At 42.6% G+C, this 18,372-nt stretch overlaps 2 protein-coding genes across 2 annotated transcripts in view; both read right to left on the bottom strand.

Moving 5' to 3' along the window:
• The window catches only part of LOC146577006 (uncharacterized), a 135,174-nt gene that overhangs the window by 65,687 nt on the left and 51,115 nt on the right, over positions 1 to 18,372 (bottom strand). The window lies entirely within an intron of this gene.
• On the bottom strand, positions 4,972 to 17,023 carry LOC146577008 (uncharacterized). Its single transcript, XM_085269677.1, has 5 exons — positions 16,853 to 17,023; positions 14,848 to 14,953; positions 10,903 to 11,754; positions 10,247 to 10,577; positions 4,972 to 5,042 (listed from the first exon to the last, which is right to left on the bottom strand). Exons 2-5 carry the CDS (start codon positions 14,863 to 14,865, stop codon positions 4,972 to 4,974), a joined length of 1,272 nt encoding a protein of 423 aa, XP_085125803.1. The 5' UTR covers positions 14,866 to 14,953; positions 16,853 to 17,023.

Below are 18,372 nucleotides of genomic sequence, written 5' to 3'. Positions count from 1 at the left end.
GAAGGTTAGGGTTAGGCATTCAGTTTTTAGGGTTAGGTAAAGCATTACATCAATGTCCCCACGGAGATATGAAAACAGGACTGTGTGTGTGTAACCCTATCCCAGCTGTTATTAGGCAAGAAGCAGTTAACCTGTAGGAGGATGTCAGGGTACCAGGAGAGAATCAGACATGGATTCAAACCCAGGACCTTCTTGCTGAGAGCAGGTTGATCCCACCTACAAAGATCATCTGTTTAAACGTGCGCTGTAACTGAGTATTTTTTAAACATAAGAAACCGAATATAAGGGTTGCTCTGCCACTGCTGCCTTGACCGGTTACTTCAGTTTATCCAGTGACCACGTTGGCAGCATCAAAGCTAAGTAAGGCCACGCCCACACTTACACCGGGACTTTTGAAAACGTAGATTTTTCTGAGCGTTTGCGCCTTTCATCCACACGTAAACGGCGTTTTCACTGAAAACTGAGATTTTTGAAAACGTCTTGTTAAGTCTAATTGTTGAATGTTGCCATTGTGTTTCTTAAATTTGTACAGCATTAGTTCAAGCAGTAGGATCAAAGCCATTCCTTTGATCCTGACCACCTCTCCAGCCACTCTGTGCTGGGGGAGGTTTTATTGTAGATACATCCTATCTGAAAGATCTGTTTCTTTTGATGTAAGCTTCCTGGGTTTATGACCCTTTGGTCAGTAGGAGGTCTGACACACACACACACACACACACACACACACACACACACACACACACACACACACACACACACACTCAGTGTATACATTTGCATACAGTGCCTTGTCTTTGTAACCAAAGGGGGTTGCAAGGGGAGGTGCTTTGTAAACTATTGTTTGAAGTTTGTCAATAAAAGGCAGCGAGAGGAGGCCACCATTGGGGTCATTTGTGGTGCTGGACACAGACGAGGCCTCCCTTGCGCAAGTAATCGATCGATCGACTGTCTTGTTTTCTTCATGATGAATAAGTCTCTAGAATTAGCGGGGTTTGTGGAAACACAGACCCAACATTTATTTGGTCCTCCGAGCCGGAGCCTAACACATTGCATCCACCGAGGAGAGGGAGAGGACGCCACCGCAACGTCTGGGATGATTGACGTAAAGCCCTGGTGTTTCACTTTGCTTTGTCACCAGGCCGGGAAGTTTGCGCCTGAACTCCCCTCGGGATGGATGACGATTGACGGGATCCAGAGACTCTTCCCATGAACGTAAACAAACAGTGAGTACAGAAGGCCTTAAAGAGCGGCTACGTGACCCTGCGTTGACCGCAGGTACGGGAGCGCGCTAGCCGCGTGAGAGAGACGCAGGCTTCTCCGCCGTGTGGGGAGTGGAGATAACCTAGGTTCGGTAGCTCCGCCATGAGGAGTCCGGAATCTCCGCCATTTGGGGGCGTTAGAGAGTGTCCGAAGGTTGAATTCTCCGCCATATGGGGCGTTTGAGAGTTTTCAACAGAGAGCGCTAGCTGTGCGTGCAGATGCAAGCGATAGGCCTATGTTGTGTGTGTGTGCGGGCCAGACGTGGTCTGCGTGAGTGTGGCTGATTGTTGTCTTGTAATGGAGAATAAAATGTGTAAGTCTGCCTTAGAAGGGGATGTAAAATTTATGGAGAAATTTTTACCCGGCAGCACGCAGTATGTAGGTTGTTGGTGTGAGAAATATGGATTTGAAGGGACATTAGTGGAAGTTAAGTGTAAAATGCTGGTAGAAAGAATAGCTGTAAGTGTAGCAGGTAAAACAGGGAAAGCGAATCAGAGGAAGGAATTGCAGTTAGCAGTTGCTAAGTTGTGGCTGGAGCAGGCTCAGAAGAGGAGAGAAGCACAGAATGTTAAAAGAGCAATATTGCAAGCAGTAGTTGTGAAACCAGAGGACGAAACTACAGCTCAATCCACTGCAACTACTCTAGAACAACACCGTAGAAAAGCATTAGAAAAAGCAAGAATGTTAGCAGAAAGGAGAGCCAGAGAAGAGCGTGAGAGAGCAGAGGCAGAAGTGGAGGAGAGATTAAAGGCTGAGTATGGAGAGGCATTAGGAGCAGCACTGAGTCCAAGACAGACTAGGCAGGGTAGGAAACAGAAAGTAAAGTTAGTGAACACAAACGTTACAACCACATATCCATCCCTGACACAACACAAAAAAAACCCAAAAACAAACATATGGTGTTTCTGTCCCAGAGTGTGAAGATGAAGAAAGTTTTTCTCCTGATCCATTCCGTGAGTGTGAGAGTGTTTGACGTCATGGTGTGTGTGAAAGGTATCCAGCTGGGGCAGACGTGATTCTGCAGGTCACCTGCCCAGTGGACGAAAAGAAATAAAATAGTTGTGTGGATGAATGATGGCACGAAGAGTGTTTGGTGTTTCTCAGTCTGAAACAGCTGTAATGCTACTTTCTGTTTTGGAGAAAAGTACAGATTAAAAAAAACAAAAAAACAGAGAGAGAGAGAGATGTGTGTTGTTTAAGCAGTGATGAGAATAATGGAAGTGTGATGAGAGATGAACACAAAAACATACTGAAGATGCATTAACTATACCAACCCTACATGCATATTAGTTACATGAGAAGAAACTTATTATGTGCTAAGACAACAGGGTTATGCTGTATGTTGTGTGTATGGCTGATTGGATGAATGTTTGAGATTAAACTGGCTGTTGATTTGTCTTTTATTACTAAAGTTGAACCTGCCAATTGGGTTGTTACGATTTATCCCCCTGGCATGAAGAACACGTGTCATGACTTAAACAAGGCCTTTCTTTCCTTTGATTTCCTTTATTTTCTTTCTTTTATTTTGTTACTTTCATGGTGCACTGAAAGTTTTGTTTGATGATCTCTGTTTGAGCAGATCTGCATGATTAGAATCGAAGCGTCGTCGAGAAAACTGTTGCAAAGTGAGCTTCTCCAAAATTAAAATGGGCTCAGGAGAAAGCCACTTATTTGGGACAATCAGGAAACAAGTTCCTGTCCAAAAGGATTCAACGAGGAAATCCAGTCTAAATTCTTTTTGTTTTTGAAATGATGTCGTTTTGCTGAGCGTGGAAACGAATGCGACGATAATTTCCACAATCAGCAAAAGAAGGAATCACTGAGTGAATGAGTAAGAATTTTAAAATAAATGGTAAACTGACTGACTGACAAAAGCTGACAAGACTGACTGACTCAACACCATTGTGTGAAGTTAACCCCCACCTGACAAAGGTGTGGATGTATCTCTGTGTGTGTCTCTGTTGCAGGAGCAGAAGGAGACCACAGGAGGAAACTTGGGTCACATGACTATGTGAACTCTGAAAATTTAACCTTTTTAGTTTCAATTCTCTGTCTGTGAATTTACCAGGTACCATTCACTACCTTGTGTTGCTCACAGAGATTACTGTGAGAAAGAGTGTATACACCTGCGCAGCGCTAACATTTACATTTCTTTTTACAGCCGATGGTTAATCATGTGATTTGATCATGTGATTTATAGCAGGACACAACTTAATGATGTTTCTCTACCACAGGATTACTGAGATTTTGTATGAAGGAAACTGTAGTTACAGGCTATATGTTGATGATGAAATTGCACTGTGTTGTTGAGAGAATGTTGGAGAAAATGTGAATGTTACAGGGGAGAAATTAATGCAGTGTGAGACATACTGTGATGAGACCATTGTTACTTTTTCCACAGCGAGTGTTAACTTTACGACTTTTCACAGCTCCTCTGGAATCTGGATGGCCGACACCTGACAACCAGGATGAACCGTGTGTTTGGCTGATGTTTGTTTTTCTTTAAGAGTGCTTGTAAAGGATTCAGCACAGACAGACAAGTGACAATTGAACAGATGTGCAGTGGTTACAGAATAGTTACATAGAGCTCATTATCTGACCACACTGTTGGGCTCATGGTGAGTGACAAACTTAAGGGAAGTCACTGATTACAATGTGGAATGACGTTGAGATGTTAAATAATTTGGAACAAATTATGGGAAAAGTAGGAGTTTAATGAGTTTCAAATAAACCTGCAATGATACTTGTCTCTGTGATGCTGAATACTTTACTACTCTTATGATCTACAGTTGGTTGCAAATGTGAAGTTGTTTTAAATTTAAGACTTTGTCTTCTAGGATACAGGAGCTGGGAGCTAAACAAGCTGAACATTTAAGTGCTGACTAATGTTTTTACACAGGGTTACAGCTTGGAGTGAAGCTGCTCCAAGGGACAAACCCTGGAGATTGTTTTAGGGAGACTGTGCAACATTCTTGTACATGTCTCATTGGGAAGTTGACACGTGGCAAAAGCCGTGTGGCGAGAGCAGTGTCATTTTTCAATTTGTAGATGTTGTGAGGTGCCATGACGAGAAGGAGTGACTGAGAGGATCGCCCATAAGATGGAAGCTGAGGCCTGGAGAGAGTCTTCAGGAGGATCAGAGATCACCTTCAGCACAGAGAGCTGTGCTACTGGGCTTCCAAAGGATCGTCACGAGGAGACTTTGCACAGCAAATCTTAAATAAGATGAAAGAGTTTCGACGTTGACGTTAAGGAAGACAACTAAGGTGTACGACGTGCTCTGCCTTAAATCTTCAGCAGCGTTGGAAAATGGAACCTGAGGGAGCGTGCCAAGCTCCAAAAAGTGACAGCGCAGAGGAGGTCCAACGATGGACTTGTGGTTCTGTGAACAGCACAAATGCCAGGTGACTGTAAAATAACTAACAGCACTTTTTCCACAAGTGAAGCCAGTAACTTACTATCCTAAAAGATTAGCTCTAGTTGCTCGTGCTTTACCTCCATGCGTGAGATCAGTATGTGCAGCAGTTTAAGCTGTACAATGTTTCAATAGTTTATTTCACCTTTTGACATTGTTAGTTCCACACAAGGTAGATGTTTACTACTGCAGACTAAACTTACATTTCTGTCACCTACAAGACACTTGTCTTTAATGTTACTGTTACTCTCACAACCACACATATTACCATAAAGTGGTGCACAATTCTGAATCTGTCAAACCCTTTTTGCCAACGGAGGAGGGCACTTCTCATGAGAGTAGAGAGCGCGAGGAGAAGAAGTGTAAGCTACAGCAGGAAAACAGTTGTGACTTACAGAAGGAGCGAGCTTGCAGGATGGTGTTTATTATCTGTGTGATAAACCAATACTGCCTAATAATTTGTATAAGACTGCTGCTATTTTGAGCCATGGGCTATACCATGTCTCAACAGGAGGGAGATGAGCAGTCGTTATACTCACTCTAGAATTAGTTTATACTTTAGGATTATTAAATACTTTAAAAAAAAAACTTTTTGCAGGCAGAGAGAACTAATGGAACAGTAAAGTTAAGATTTAGGAAGACAGGCAGGACATGGTTAGACTGTATAGAATAAGTACATGAGGATTACTCCAACAGAGAATGGTCTGACTCTTTGAGATTACACATGTTAGAGCATTTAGAGTTCCAGTCTTCTGTAGTGATGATAGAAGAGCAGAAGAGAGAGCATATTAGCAGATTAGATGCTTGAAATGTTTAAAAGTAAAGTAGTCATGAGAACAAATGATCTGCCAGATGATTCTGTTTCTCTGCAGGAGCAGAGTCTGAAGTCTGGAGATTGGATGTTGATAAGGCCATGGAGAGGAAGTGCTGGTCCAGTCCACGATGGGAAGGTCCATATCGGATGCTGCTGACGACGACCACAGCAGTGAAGATTGCCGGAAGAAACATTTGGATACATCAAGCGCACTGCAAGAAGGTGACACACATCCAGGCCAGCTCGGAGTAAGTGCCAGGAAGACAGGGTACAAAGGGGGGGGGGGGGGGGGGGGAGCCTCCAGGGCCCCTCGTCTCAATCCGGTGAAGAAACTAACTGAGCCACAGGTACTCATCAGAATGGCTGGGAATGTGCTGTGCATCTTCTTGTGCCTGTGGACCCTGAGTGGGATGACAGGGAGCGCACTGGAACAGAGCAAACCACACCCAGTACCAGCATGGGTTTTCAACAACTACTGGTGGCAGTTTAAGAACACAACCGCTCACATAAACAACGAGACCAATGGTTATGCTTGTGATGCCACTGGCTACACGTTCTTCTGGACTGTGGCCCTATAGCATCACTGAGAGCGAGACCGTTTGTTTGGTTGCCTTAGCAACACATCCGGGAACACTGCCAACTTTTCAACTGCTCTGAACCTGAATGGAAGGTTGATTCACACACACACACACACACACACACACACACACACAAATTCTCACATAACACACACACACACATTCTTACAGAAGTTCACACATATACCGTATTTTCACGACCATAAGACGCACTGTACTAAAAGGCGCAGTCTCAGTTATGTGTGCCTTTACTGTATTTAACACAGACATAAGGCGCACTGGATTATAGGGCGCATACAAGTACCGTATGCGTATTTAAAAATAAAGCGGGAGCAAACCTGAGTTCGGTACCTTACTCACATTTCTATTACCAGTAATCGTCATCATCAACAACACACAAGCATACAAGTGTGCGTATTTAAAAATAAAGCAGGAGCAAAACAAAGTTTGGTACTCACATTTTTATCATCAATCAAACCCATCGAAGTCCTCATCCTCTGTGTCTGAATTGAACAGCTGCGCTAAATCTCCATCAAACATGCCAGGTTCACTTTCTTCACCGTCAGAGTCACTTTCCGTGCCGTGCGGCTCCTCGGAAATGATGCCGGCTTTTGCGAAAGCTCGAACAACAGAGCCAGCAGACATGTTAGCCCAAGCATCTACAATCCATTGGCAAATTGTGGCGTAACTCGCCCGGCGCTGCCTTCCACTCTTGGTGAAACTGTGGTCTCCATCGGTCATCCATTGCTCCCAGGCCGCTCGCAGCCTTACTTTGAACACCGATGTCCAGCAGTTGGAGTTCCTTTGTCAGGCCTCCCGGAATGACAGCAAGCTCACAGTTCATTTGTTTCACTAGTTTTTTCACATCGGCTGTGAGGTGGGCACGCATAGAGTCACAGATTAAGAGCGATGGTGATGCGTGGAAAAAACCACCTGGTCTCCTTACATACACCTCCCTCAGCCAGTCTTTCATCATTTCCTCATCCATCCAGCCCTTTTCATTTGCCTTAATGATGATTCCTGCTGGAAACTTCTCTTTAGGCAAAGTCTTTCGCTTAAAAATCACCATAGGCGGCAGTTTCTGTCCATTAGCATGGCAGCCAAGCACAACAGTAAAAAAAGACTTTTCATACCCCGTTGTGCGTATCGCTACCGTGCTGGTCCCCTTCTTCTCCACAGTGTGACTCACCGGGATGTCGAAAGTGAGCGGGACCTCGTCCATGTTTGTGATGTGGCTGGGCTGGATGTGTTTGTCGCCGATGTGTTTGCTGCAGTAGGAGCAGAAGATGGCCAGCTTTTCCTTATAATCCGCTGGAAGTTGCTGCGCTACCGTAGTCCTGGTCCGGATGGAAAAATGGCACCGTTTCATAAAACGAAAGCACCAAGACGGGCCTCCTTGGAAATGTTCAATGTTCATCTCTTCAGCTAGTGAAACTGCTTTTAGCCGAATGGTGACCGTCGAAACACTTCTCCCGCTCGTTCTTTGCTCGATGATCCACCGCTCGAGTCTTTCCTCCAACTCGGGCCACCTCGCCTTATGTCCGCGGAAACTCAGCTGCGTTTTCTTGACCTGTCGGAGCTTGTTTTCCAGCTTCCTCCACTTGCGAACCATCGATTCATTAACCTTAAATTCTCTCGCCGCTGCTCGATTTCCATGTTCCTCCGCGTAGCTGATGGCCTTCAGTTTAAACTGTGCTTCGTAAGCGTGTCTCTTTGCCATTTTCAGGGTTGTTAAAACAACGATGTTCTGCATACCTGTTCTTTTATACAGGTATGTGCGATAAAGTCAACGCACACACTTCACCCTTTAGCGTTCTCATGGTGTTCTCTACTACGTCCTCCTTACAACACACAGGGCGCACTGCGCTATAGGGCGCGCCGTACTTTTTGAAGAAAATCTAAGACTTTTAAGTGCGCCTTATGGTCGTGAAAATACGGTATACATTTGCATACAGTGCCTTGTCTTTGTAACCAAAGGGGGTTGCAAGGGGAGGTGTCTTGTAAACTATTGTTTGAAGTTTGTCAATAAAAGGAAGCGAGAGGAGGCCATCATCGGGGTCATTGTCGTGCTAGACACAGATGAGAGGCCTCCCTTGCGCAAGTAATCGATCGATCGACTGTCTTGTTTTCTTCATGATGAATAAGTCTCTAGAATTAGCGGGGCTTGTGGAAACACAGACCCAACAGAAAACTTTAACCTTGTAGACTTCATTATGTTCCAGCTGCTCTACAGACGATGTGACCTCGAACTTAAGCAGGTCGTAAAGTATGTGCAGCTCAATAACTTCATAATCAGACCCTGTGGTATTTAGGCAGCAGAACAACTAAGAATAACAACTACAAATAATGTTTTTAGGTTTCTGTTGTACTGCAAGGTTCTGTACAGGAGAACCAAACCAAGAGCAAATATTACGTCTCATTTACACCTGAGCACGAAGAGCCATCAACATTTAGCAAATTGAATCATCTTTGTTTAGATGCAAGAAGAATCATATAGAAATGAAAAAGTAGAAATAGAAATCCAGAGCAAAGATATCCTCTAATTCAGCGTAGCACATGAGCAGCTGCTGCGATTCACGTAAGCATTCGGCTCGTCGCTGTTGCAGATTTTTCTCTCGCTGTTCTGGCTCACAGCGCTGCAAACACAAAAATAAATATCCCCAAAGCTGTGAAAGGGAGCTAATTAGTAAGAGTATTGTTACTCTCCGCAGGAGTAGTCCAGCAGTAGAAATCAGTCCAATAACAAGGTGTGTAACATCTAGCAGGGTGACAGAAAAACCCAGGGTAACTTCTAAGGACCTCAACGTCTCTCTCACATTGTGTTTTTTAAACATGCTTCCATTTGTCACTTCAGTCTTTACTCTGAAATACAGGAAGAGAAATTATGGCTGAAACAATTTCTCATGAAACCAGGGGTGTGGTCCAACAGTCAGTTTGGTGAGGAAGGTTCCTAACTGAGAGAAGTGACCCAGAAGTATCTGTGTAGCAGCCACAATGAATCCAGATCATGAGCTTTATTAACTGATCAAAGTCTCTTCTTTCATCTTCTGTATCATTCAGTTTGCATTGGTAATGCCCATTATTGTAATGCTTTTTTAAGACGAGCAAAACTTTATTTCACTTTGGGTTAGCTGGGATAAGTGATGGATGGAGGGAATTTTACTTCAGCCACAGAAATCCTAAACAGGAAGGAGGAGCAGAGTTACAGTGGATCACTATCCAGCAGGGAAACAAGGTTTATTTCAATTTCTTGGCCATGAGTGAGATTTACTGAGTGGGCAAATTAGGGAGACGACACCATTAGATCCTGAGCCCTCCATGTGTTAATCAAGAGACGGCTGCTGTGCCACATCCATAAATAATGAATAAATTAGGAGCTAAAGCTGAAAGGACAGTTTATTTGTACCATCTTCACGTGAACACATTCAAGAACATCACAGATGAAGAAACATTAAAAACTTCCACACTACATAAAGCAAGAAAAATAGTTTTTCTTTCAGGTGGTTTCAGAAAAACAGAAACATCAAACATCTCCAAGACTCTCTTTGAAAGAACTAAAAACCTTTGTTCTCATGGTCCAATCATGAGTGAACTCCCCGATGAAGCCTTGTGTGCTAAAACATGTCAGAGTTTTAAAGGTTAAACATGAGTTTCCAAAACGTTTTGCTGGAGAACAATGAACTATTTGACTGAGTTTCAATCATTTACAGACGAGCAAAACCAGGACAGAGAAAAAAGGACAAAACAGACTCAGTAAAACAGAAAAGAAGATCCCATGTAGATCTGTATTATGTAGAAGTTCAGCCCAACAACCAGTTCAGTTCAACACAAGTTTAAATGATTCTATCTGAACTCTGTGGAGCCTGATCTCAAGCTTTTTGAGTCTGACACAGAAACCAGAGGATCTTTCTGTGTCTTCAGATTCACTGTGATCCAGTGATGGGAGTGATTTCAGCCCTGAGTGATCGCGCTGATGTTTGCACAGAGCAGACAATGAGGTGAATGTTTGGGCACATTGGTAACAGTGAAACAGTTTATTAGTAACGTGGGATCGTTTGTGTTCAGAGTATGAACTGAGATTCCTGAAGCTCTTGTCACACTGGTCACAGCTGTAGTTTCCTTCCATGTGTGTACGTTCATGAATGTTACGATGACCTGACTGTGAGAAGCTTCTCTCACAGTGTCTGCACTTGTGTGGTTTCTCTCCTGTGTGGACTCGTTTGTGTGATTTAAGCTGACCTGCAGTGGTGAAGGATGACCCACACTGATCACAGAGGTGCTTTTTAACCCCACTGTGAATCAGTTCATGTTGTTTTAAGTGATTTGTTGTGGTGAAGCTTCTCCCACATTCTTTGCAGTATTTCAGTTTGTCTCCAGTGTGTCTACGTTGATGTACTTTTAGGGTATTTTGCTGACTGAAAGTTTTTCCACAGAGGTCACAATGAAAGTCTTTCCCACCACCACAGTGATGACAGGGTTGAGAACTGGATCCATCTGTGTCGCTCTGCTTCTAAACAAAGACACAAAGACAGTGTAAGTCAGTCCTTCAACATTTGTATCCTGAACGTCGCCTGAAATAAAGAGCATCTCTGCAAACGTCCAACTACATTTGACTGTTTCAGTTAACACACTCAGTTTACTGGGCTGCAATAACTACAATACTACCACCATAATACTACAGTAATACTAAAATCATAACTGAAAGGAAAATCTGAATAATCACTCAGAGCTGCTTTTCCATGCAGTAGAATTGCTAACATGCTAACACAGTTTAATGAGCAGAGTTGTTCCAAACAGTCAGGCTAAAATGACAAGATAACAATATAAATACATACCTCACAGTAGCTGCACTTGTAGAGTCTCTTTCTGGTGTGGATCTGTTGGTGTCGTCTCAGGTGATGTGGAGCTTTAAAAGTCTTCTCACACAGGTCACATCGATAAGGTCTCTCCACAGTGTGGGTAAACATGTGTTGTTGTAAGTGTGCGTCTGTTGTAAACTGTTTGCCACACTGATCACAGCTGTACGCTTTAACTCCACTGTGAACTGTGAGTTGGTGTCTTGTTAGGGAACCCTTCCTGGAAAAAGAATTTCCACACAAGTCACAGCTGAACGGTCTCTCTCCAGTGTGGATGACCTGATGCTGTTTTAGTGAAGCCTTCAGAGTAAACTCCATCCCACACTCGTCACAGCTGTATGCCTTAATTCCAGAGTGGGTAACTAGATGACTCTGTAAGTGGCTACTGCGAGTAAAAGCTCTGCCACACTCGTCACAGCTGTATGCCTTAATTCCAGAGTGGGTAACTAGATGACTCTGTAAGTTGCTACTGTGAGTAAAAGCTCTGCCACACTGATCACAGCTGTATGCCTTAATTCCAGAGTGGGTAACTAGATGACTCTGTAAGTGGCTACTGTGAGTAAAAGCTCTGCCACACTGATCACAGCTGTACGCTTTAACTCCACTGTGGATGAGTTGGTGTGTTTTTAGGTGACCCTTCAAGGAAAAAGACTTTCCACACAAGTCACAGCTGAACGGTCTCTCTCCAGTGTGGATGACCTGATGCCGTTTTAGTGAAGCCCTCACAGTAAAACCCTTCCCACACTCATCACAGGTGTGTTTTTTCTCTCCCTTTCTTCTGTGAGGTTTGTCGGCCTCCTGAGAGCGCTGACTTCTGGCTCCATGTTGGTCCTGCAGTGACAGAGATACAAACAGAGGCAGTGAGTGAAATGCAGTCGTGGAACAAACTCAACCTTCAAACTCCATTAACACTAGTTTTAAACCTGAAGGTGGAGCGTGGCACCAAACACCTTAAAGGTCTCTCATCCCCACCTGCTGGTAGTTCTAACACATTACATCCAACCTGCTGTTAAAGATAATTCATGACTAGGGATGGGTACCGGTGTCATGGCACCGGTTCTGACATAAACGGTAGTAACCAGACCGAAAAGCAGCGCACATTTCGGTGCTTTATTTCGGTGCTTTTTTTTTCCTGAGCTGTGATACACTTCTAGCCAATCATTTTACGTTTCCGAGGATAGTAGGCGGGGCCAGGTACGTACGTTCTGTTAGAGCAGAGCTACAGATTAAAAATGCCCAAGGCGAAGCGGTCAAAAGTCTGGCTGTACTTCACAGCAAAATATGCAAACTCAGCAGCCTGCAACAAGTGCTTTAAGCTGATACTGTGATACTGTCAAAGGAGGTAACACCTCAAATCCGATGAAACACCTGGCGATGCATAGCGTGTTTTTTTTTAAAAGCCGAGAAATGCGCCGTATTTGATGGCAGCAGCAGCCGTTCTTCTCTGTTGTTCGCGTGTAATTTACGTTGAGTAGGCTAACCACGTTATTACATTAATGCATGTAAGGTGAACTAGCAAACATCATCATAGCTACATGCGGCTGTCTTCTTGTTTGATGGCAGATGCTCCCTTCACCCTGGCCAAAAAGGCTAAAATGACCAAAGAAAAAGAGGGAAACAGCTAAACATGAGAGGTTTTTGGACAAAGTTTGTGTTTTTTCCATTGTTTAAGCACTGCTTCCAGCTAAGAGTGATACCATATATGCCCCATAGCTGCAGAAAAGGCTAACATTGTTATCTTTTTACATAAAACCAGCTGAACATGAGAGGTTTTTGGACCAATTTTGTGTTCTCCATTCTTTAAGCACCGGTTTGAGCACCGGTTTGAGCACCGGCACCGTTTCAAAAGTACCGATTTGGCACCGGTATCGGATAAAACCTAAACGATACCCATCCCTATTCATGACTGTTCAAACACTAAAATCATGCCCATCCCTCCTGATTGTACACACACACACACACACACACACACACACACACACACACACACTATTTTATAATTTAGATTATTTTGTTGTTTCCTATTACATATTTCTATAATTTGTATAGATTTATACAGAATTATTCAGTGATAATAAATCCTATGTTTGTTTATTCTAAAGGAACCCCGTTAGCTTCCACAACAGATGTTGCTCGTCTTCCGTCAAATACTCACATAAAATATTACACAATAAAGTGGATTCAAGATATCCACATAATTTCACTCTTACATCCACAGTGAGGTTTCACAATTGTTCAAATATAAGCAATCAATAATAATAATAATAATATTTCTCTGTCAGCCTTCTCGGTTACGAATCGTCTTCTGCTTCTCTGTCATGCGGCGTCCCACAGGGCTCAATTTTAGGGCCACTGCTCTTTTCACTGTATCTATTGCCTCTGGGTTCTATCCTTAGAAGGCATGGGATCTCATTTCATTGTTATGCCGATGACTGCCAAATTTATTTGCCACTAAAACACAAGGATGGCATCTCAATAAAACCTATAAAACCTATAACCTTATAAATAAAATTGAATTTAATATATTCTGAGGTAAGTTGATCTATAGTGTTACATCATATTCTATAAGGATGTTATGTGTTTGTAGACTTTCTGCCCAGTTTGACCCATTTAGCAGACGTCAGCCTGTTTAAGGCTCTGATATCTATTCTGTGTGACTTAAAGCAGTTATGACATGGTCTGATTTTCTCACCCAATAAAGGAATATTTCATATATCAGTCTACTCTTCATTCTATCAGACACAGTTATCACAGCTCCTACATTTGCTTTTTACACATATATGTAAGCATTGAGCCACATTTAGTACCAACATATTAAATGAACAATATTTGTCTCTTATATATGATACATCTGTATACACACTGTCACAGATACTTGTCTGTGAGTGAAGTGATTAATATAATAACTATAATATTGGCCATATCATATTTACATTACCACAGTGAGATGACTTTAGTCTCATGAACAACATCAGCTAATTGTTATTTACAGCTAATCTTAAACGACTGTTCAGCACAGAAATGAAGCCCAACAATCATGTTTCACAGTCCTGTGGTCTCAGCCTCAGATACTCATCAAATCACACAGAGCTCATGTAGAAACAAATGAACTAAATATGTTCTCCTTCATTTCTGTCAAACAAAGCTGTATGAAACGTTTCCAGCTGGTAGTATCATGGTTGCTAGGCAACCTGGGCAGCGCGACGGAGGCTAGACGTCCCATTTCACGAGCCTACGAGCCTCGCACTTCGGCCTTAGCGGTCTTTGAGTACGCGGCCCTTGAGGACTTTAAAGCTGCAGAACCTGAATCGGGATACAGCCATGATGATCTCCAGCCTCGTGCTCGCCAACATTCTCACCTGAGTTAAGAAGACGATCACTGAAATGGTCTCAGCAGGTCCTTTGATGACAGCAATGAAATGCAGCGGTAAGGCTTTTTGGGGATTAAGTTCGTTTTCATGGCAAAGAAGGACGATGCAGTTCATCTGATCACTCCTCATAACATTCTGGAGTGCAGGCAAAATGCTATTATAAAAACTTAAGCAGCAACTTCTCCAGGTTCCAATATTTATGCAATTCTCAAAGCTTTTGGCCACGACTGTATAACCTCTTCTGAAGTTTAGTGGATATTATACATGGTTATGCTCAGGATGTGTCGGCCAGTTTCCACTGGAAACGCCTTTTGGTTAAACTGTCAGCGAGGAATTTGCATTTGCACTGTTACATTTTTATATAACTTTAATGCACATAAACAACAGCTGCTTGTTTCAGTGAAAATACATTGATGGCTTTTTAATAAAGTTGTGCAGCTGTAAAGTATTTTGTCTGGTGTCAATTCTATCGTCAGCTACATCGTTATGGCAAATGTTCAAATGTATATGGTGATAAATATCTTTGGTCATATGGTCCTGCTCTGTCTGTCACCTTCTGTGTTGAGCTCATTGTTTCCTCTGTAGTGGCTGAGCTGAGTCCAAGTAGCTGAAAATGTTCCTCTGCTGCTCCGTCAGACTCTCCTCCTCCTGCTGATCAGCTGGGACACAAAACAGATCTTTGTTAGGCTCCACACTGCACTGAAGAGTCAAAGTGTCTCATATGTTCATCTGACAAGTAAAAGAACACATTTTTGTTTCCCGAGGTGGGCAACTTGTTGGAAACAAACACAAAAGGTTTGAGCACTGATACCTGCCATTGCTGGCATTGAAAGATGCAACGCCAGCAATGTGGATTGTCAAGACTCAAACCAATCATCAAGCAAAGACAACAGGGATCATTTGTTTCTGTTTATTTAGCATTCACAGCATTTGTAGTTGCCTTCTGTGCAGGGGAAGTCCACGCACACTGTGTGGTACCGCCATCCGCAGAAGGTGCATTCAACCTCTGTAAGAGAAACGAGATTGTCTGAGACTGAAATGATATTCACTAAAGAAGTGGTGATTTGTAAAACTTCAAGTGTATGATAAGGTGAAAACAAATACACAACTGCATGTCATGTAGTTGAAGGTTTTTTTTCTTTTGGAAGACCGGAAAACACTGAAAGTTACAAATTAGTCCTTTATTTATCCAGGTAAAAAAAAATCTCATTGAGATTAAAAATCTCATTTCCAAGAGAGACCTGGCGTCATGGCAACACAAGTCACATACCACACAGGTATATAACATTTAAAACAAACACAATATCCCAACGTGTGTCACGAGTAAATCTGGCTGTATAACAAACAGAAACAAGTGATCCTGCTGTCTTTGCTCAATGGTTGGTTTGAGTCTTGACAATCCACATTGCTGCCATCTTTCAATATGTTTGAATGCACCAGTGTAAGTGCAGCCACTCAGACTCAATGTGTTCATAGAAACAGGTGCAGATGTGTCACGAGTTCATCCAGCAGTAGCTATGGCACTTGGCCACAGGGGGCAGCAGTGGACTGACCTGCATTCGAGACTGCTCCAGCTGCTCTGTGACAGTCAGTAGATCTGCTACAAATTGCAGATCATATGCAAGTTTTGGAAATGACATTATAAATATTCCTAACTTAGCCACGGCAGCATTGTTGATGTATTACCTATATACTACAAATTATTCCACCTGCTGAAAAGTGGATCTAATGTGGGCGGACTCACACTTAGCAAATAAACCTGTGATGTGAGAATGTAATCAAACTGTTGATCAGAGGCAAAGTAATTTAAAGTTTATGATGCTATCGTCTAATGTTAGCTGACATGATGTTAGCTTGTAAACTTATGTTGTTGTCTGGGTCTCATGTCTGATCTGATGATAATAACTGTGACAACACAGAGATTAAATAAAGGACGTTGGTGGGACTTCTTATGTTAGAACTATAACTTCAGTTAAGGAGTGAGACGTAAGGTGACAAGGAGAATGAAGAGAATGAGAAAGAAGTAACTGGGAAGAGAAAATGAAAACACAAATTTGAAATGATCAAATTTGTGTTAACAGATGATGGTGATTTTAAAAATTCAAGTAATTTAAAGGTTTTATCCTATTTGCTGTTGTTTTTTTCATATTCTTCTATTTGCAAGAGGTTATTAATAAAACAGGTTCTCTTTCTGGTTTCTCTTTTTGGACGCACTCTCTACAGCTTATCACATCCAAAATGGCGGATGTCAAGTACAAAACCTCGACAGAAACAATCAGCAAGAATTTTAGCATCAGTCCAAAATAAAACTGTCCAACTACAGAGTTTTAAAATCCAACTAAACTATGAACAGAGATCTTTTACAAATAGGCTATTGATGAGATGACAGTGGTAACAAAAACGTACACATCCGCGCACACAGACAAAATGGCGGGAGAGCGTTTAACGGTCGACCTCATGAGTCCGTTACCGTGAACTATGGAGCGGCAGATTTGTGCTGGAACTGAGCTGCACACAGCTGATGTTAGCCAGGAAACATTACACACTGCTAACGTTACCTTCACACGGAGCTCCACACGGAGACGATCAGCGTCAGGCACAAACACCAAGTTCAGAAAAGAGGAACTTTGAGCAGGAAGGAAAGAGTCAGAGCGGCGTTTGAGGACACGTTTACAACCACGAACATCAGAATCTGTCTGTGCTGCATTCAAGTGCAAGTTGGAAACTCACTAATCTCTGTCATGTTGTTCAAAGATGATTTATTTCTGCTGGTTTTCTTGTTTGAAACACAAACATGTGTCAGCACTTTGTTGTTCTTCACCCTGCAGCATTTGAATATTTCAGGAGTAAACTGATCATAAATTCATGAAGTCATGACTGAAAGTGCAGACTGAGAGTGGATCACATGATGTTTGAGGTGTGTCATGTGACATGTTCAGTATTGTCACACATGTCTAGATTGTCCCTGATATCATAGCTGCTCAAACACTGATGATTATATTTGAAGAATTATTCCTGATGGCAGCAAAGTTTGAATAGAGCTCTCTGTCTGTGCTGATTTGTCGCCCTCTGGAGGTCAAAGCACAAACTGCATGATGTCACTGTAACCACCACGGTGACAGGAAGTGTTTTTAAATGATGAAATATGTCAGTGATGCTGATAGTGTGTTCATCACAGACGTTCAGGCTTCATGTTGACATGAATCAAAGTTAATGTCATTATGGACCAAGGACAGTACTCTGGGTCTCCTGCAGAACAACTCGAGCTGTGATACCTGAATGAAGAGCCTCTGCTGCTTTAAAGAAGGAGGCTCGAGGCAGCGGTGAGGTGCAGACCAACCAGCTTTTATTCAGCAACTTTAACAGAAGGATCAGAAAAATAAAACTATACAGCACAGTGATGCTGACTGAAGCCACAGCATTAAACTAAACAAGCATCGGATCATCTTTAACAACATCTAATAAATAATGACAACTATTTAATCCTGTATTTCCTACAATAAAGCCTGTTCAGATATTTGTTGCTGATGGAAATGTAAAAGGCTCCCAGGAACCAAAGGACAAAAACAGAGGCAACAGTCACAGCTGCAAAGGATCCCCTAACACATAAACTGGTTCGAAGATATTTTCTAGCTCTGCAGAGGAGCTTGATTGCACGGACAGTAAAAAGTGGATTCAATAACAGCAGCGAGCGCTGAGTGATATAACGGTGCTGCGAGCAGCAGTGCAAAGGCTCACACAGAGACAGCAGCTACACTGTGTGTGGATGTGATCCACAGTCACAGCTGTGGGTTTCAGTCAGTGTGTCTCTAACTTCATGGTCACATTTCAAAGCTTATTGGAGCCAGAAGATGTTCAAGTAAAAGATTTATTGCTGTACTCGTCTACCAGGATAACAGGAGGTTCATAAAGCTGTGTAATACTTCAGCTTTACATCATGGAGTAGTAGTTGTGTCCTTTTGTGTTTATTAGTGTGTTCACACGTCTACTTTAACTTCACTCTGTAATGAAAGGATTCAAATCCCTGATAAATACATACATGCTGACTCTGAGTCTCAGTGAAGGAGGAAAGGATGGA

The sequence above is a fragment of the Mchenga conophoros genome, linkage group LG3, assembly GCF_057382185.1.
Source record: "Mchenga conophoros isolate Kocher_MC1m ecotype Shallow Benthic linkage group LG3, M_conophoros_male_GT1.1, whole genome shotgun sequence".
Classification (NCBI taxonomy): domain Eukaryota; kingdom Metazoa; phylum Chordata; class Actinopteri; order Cichliformes; family Cichlidae; genus Mchenga; species Mchenga conophoros.
Note: the sequence above shows the minus strand (reverse complement) of the source record. Positions and strands in the feature narration are given on the sequence as shown.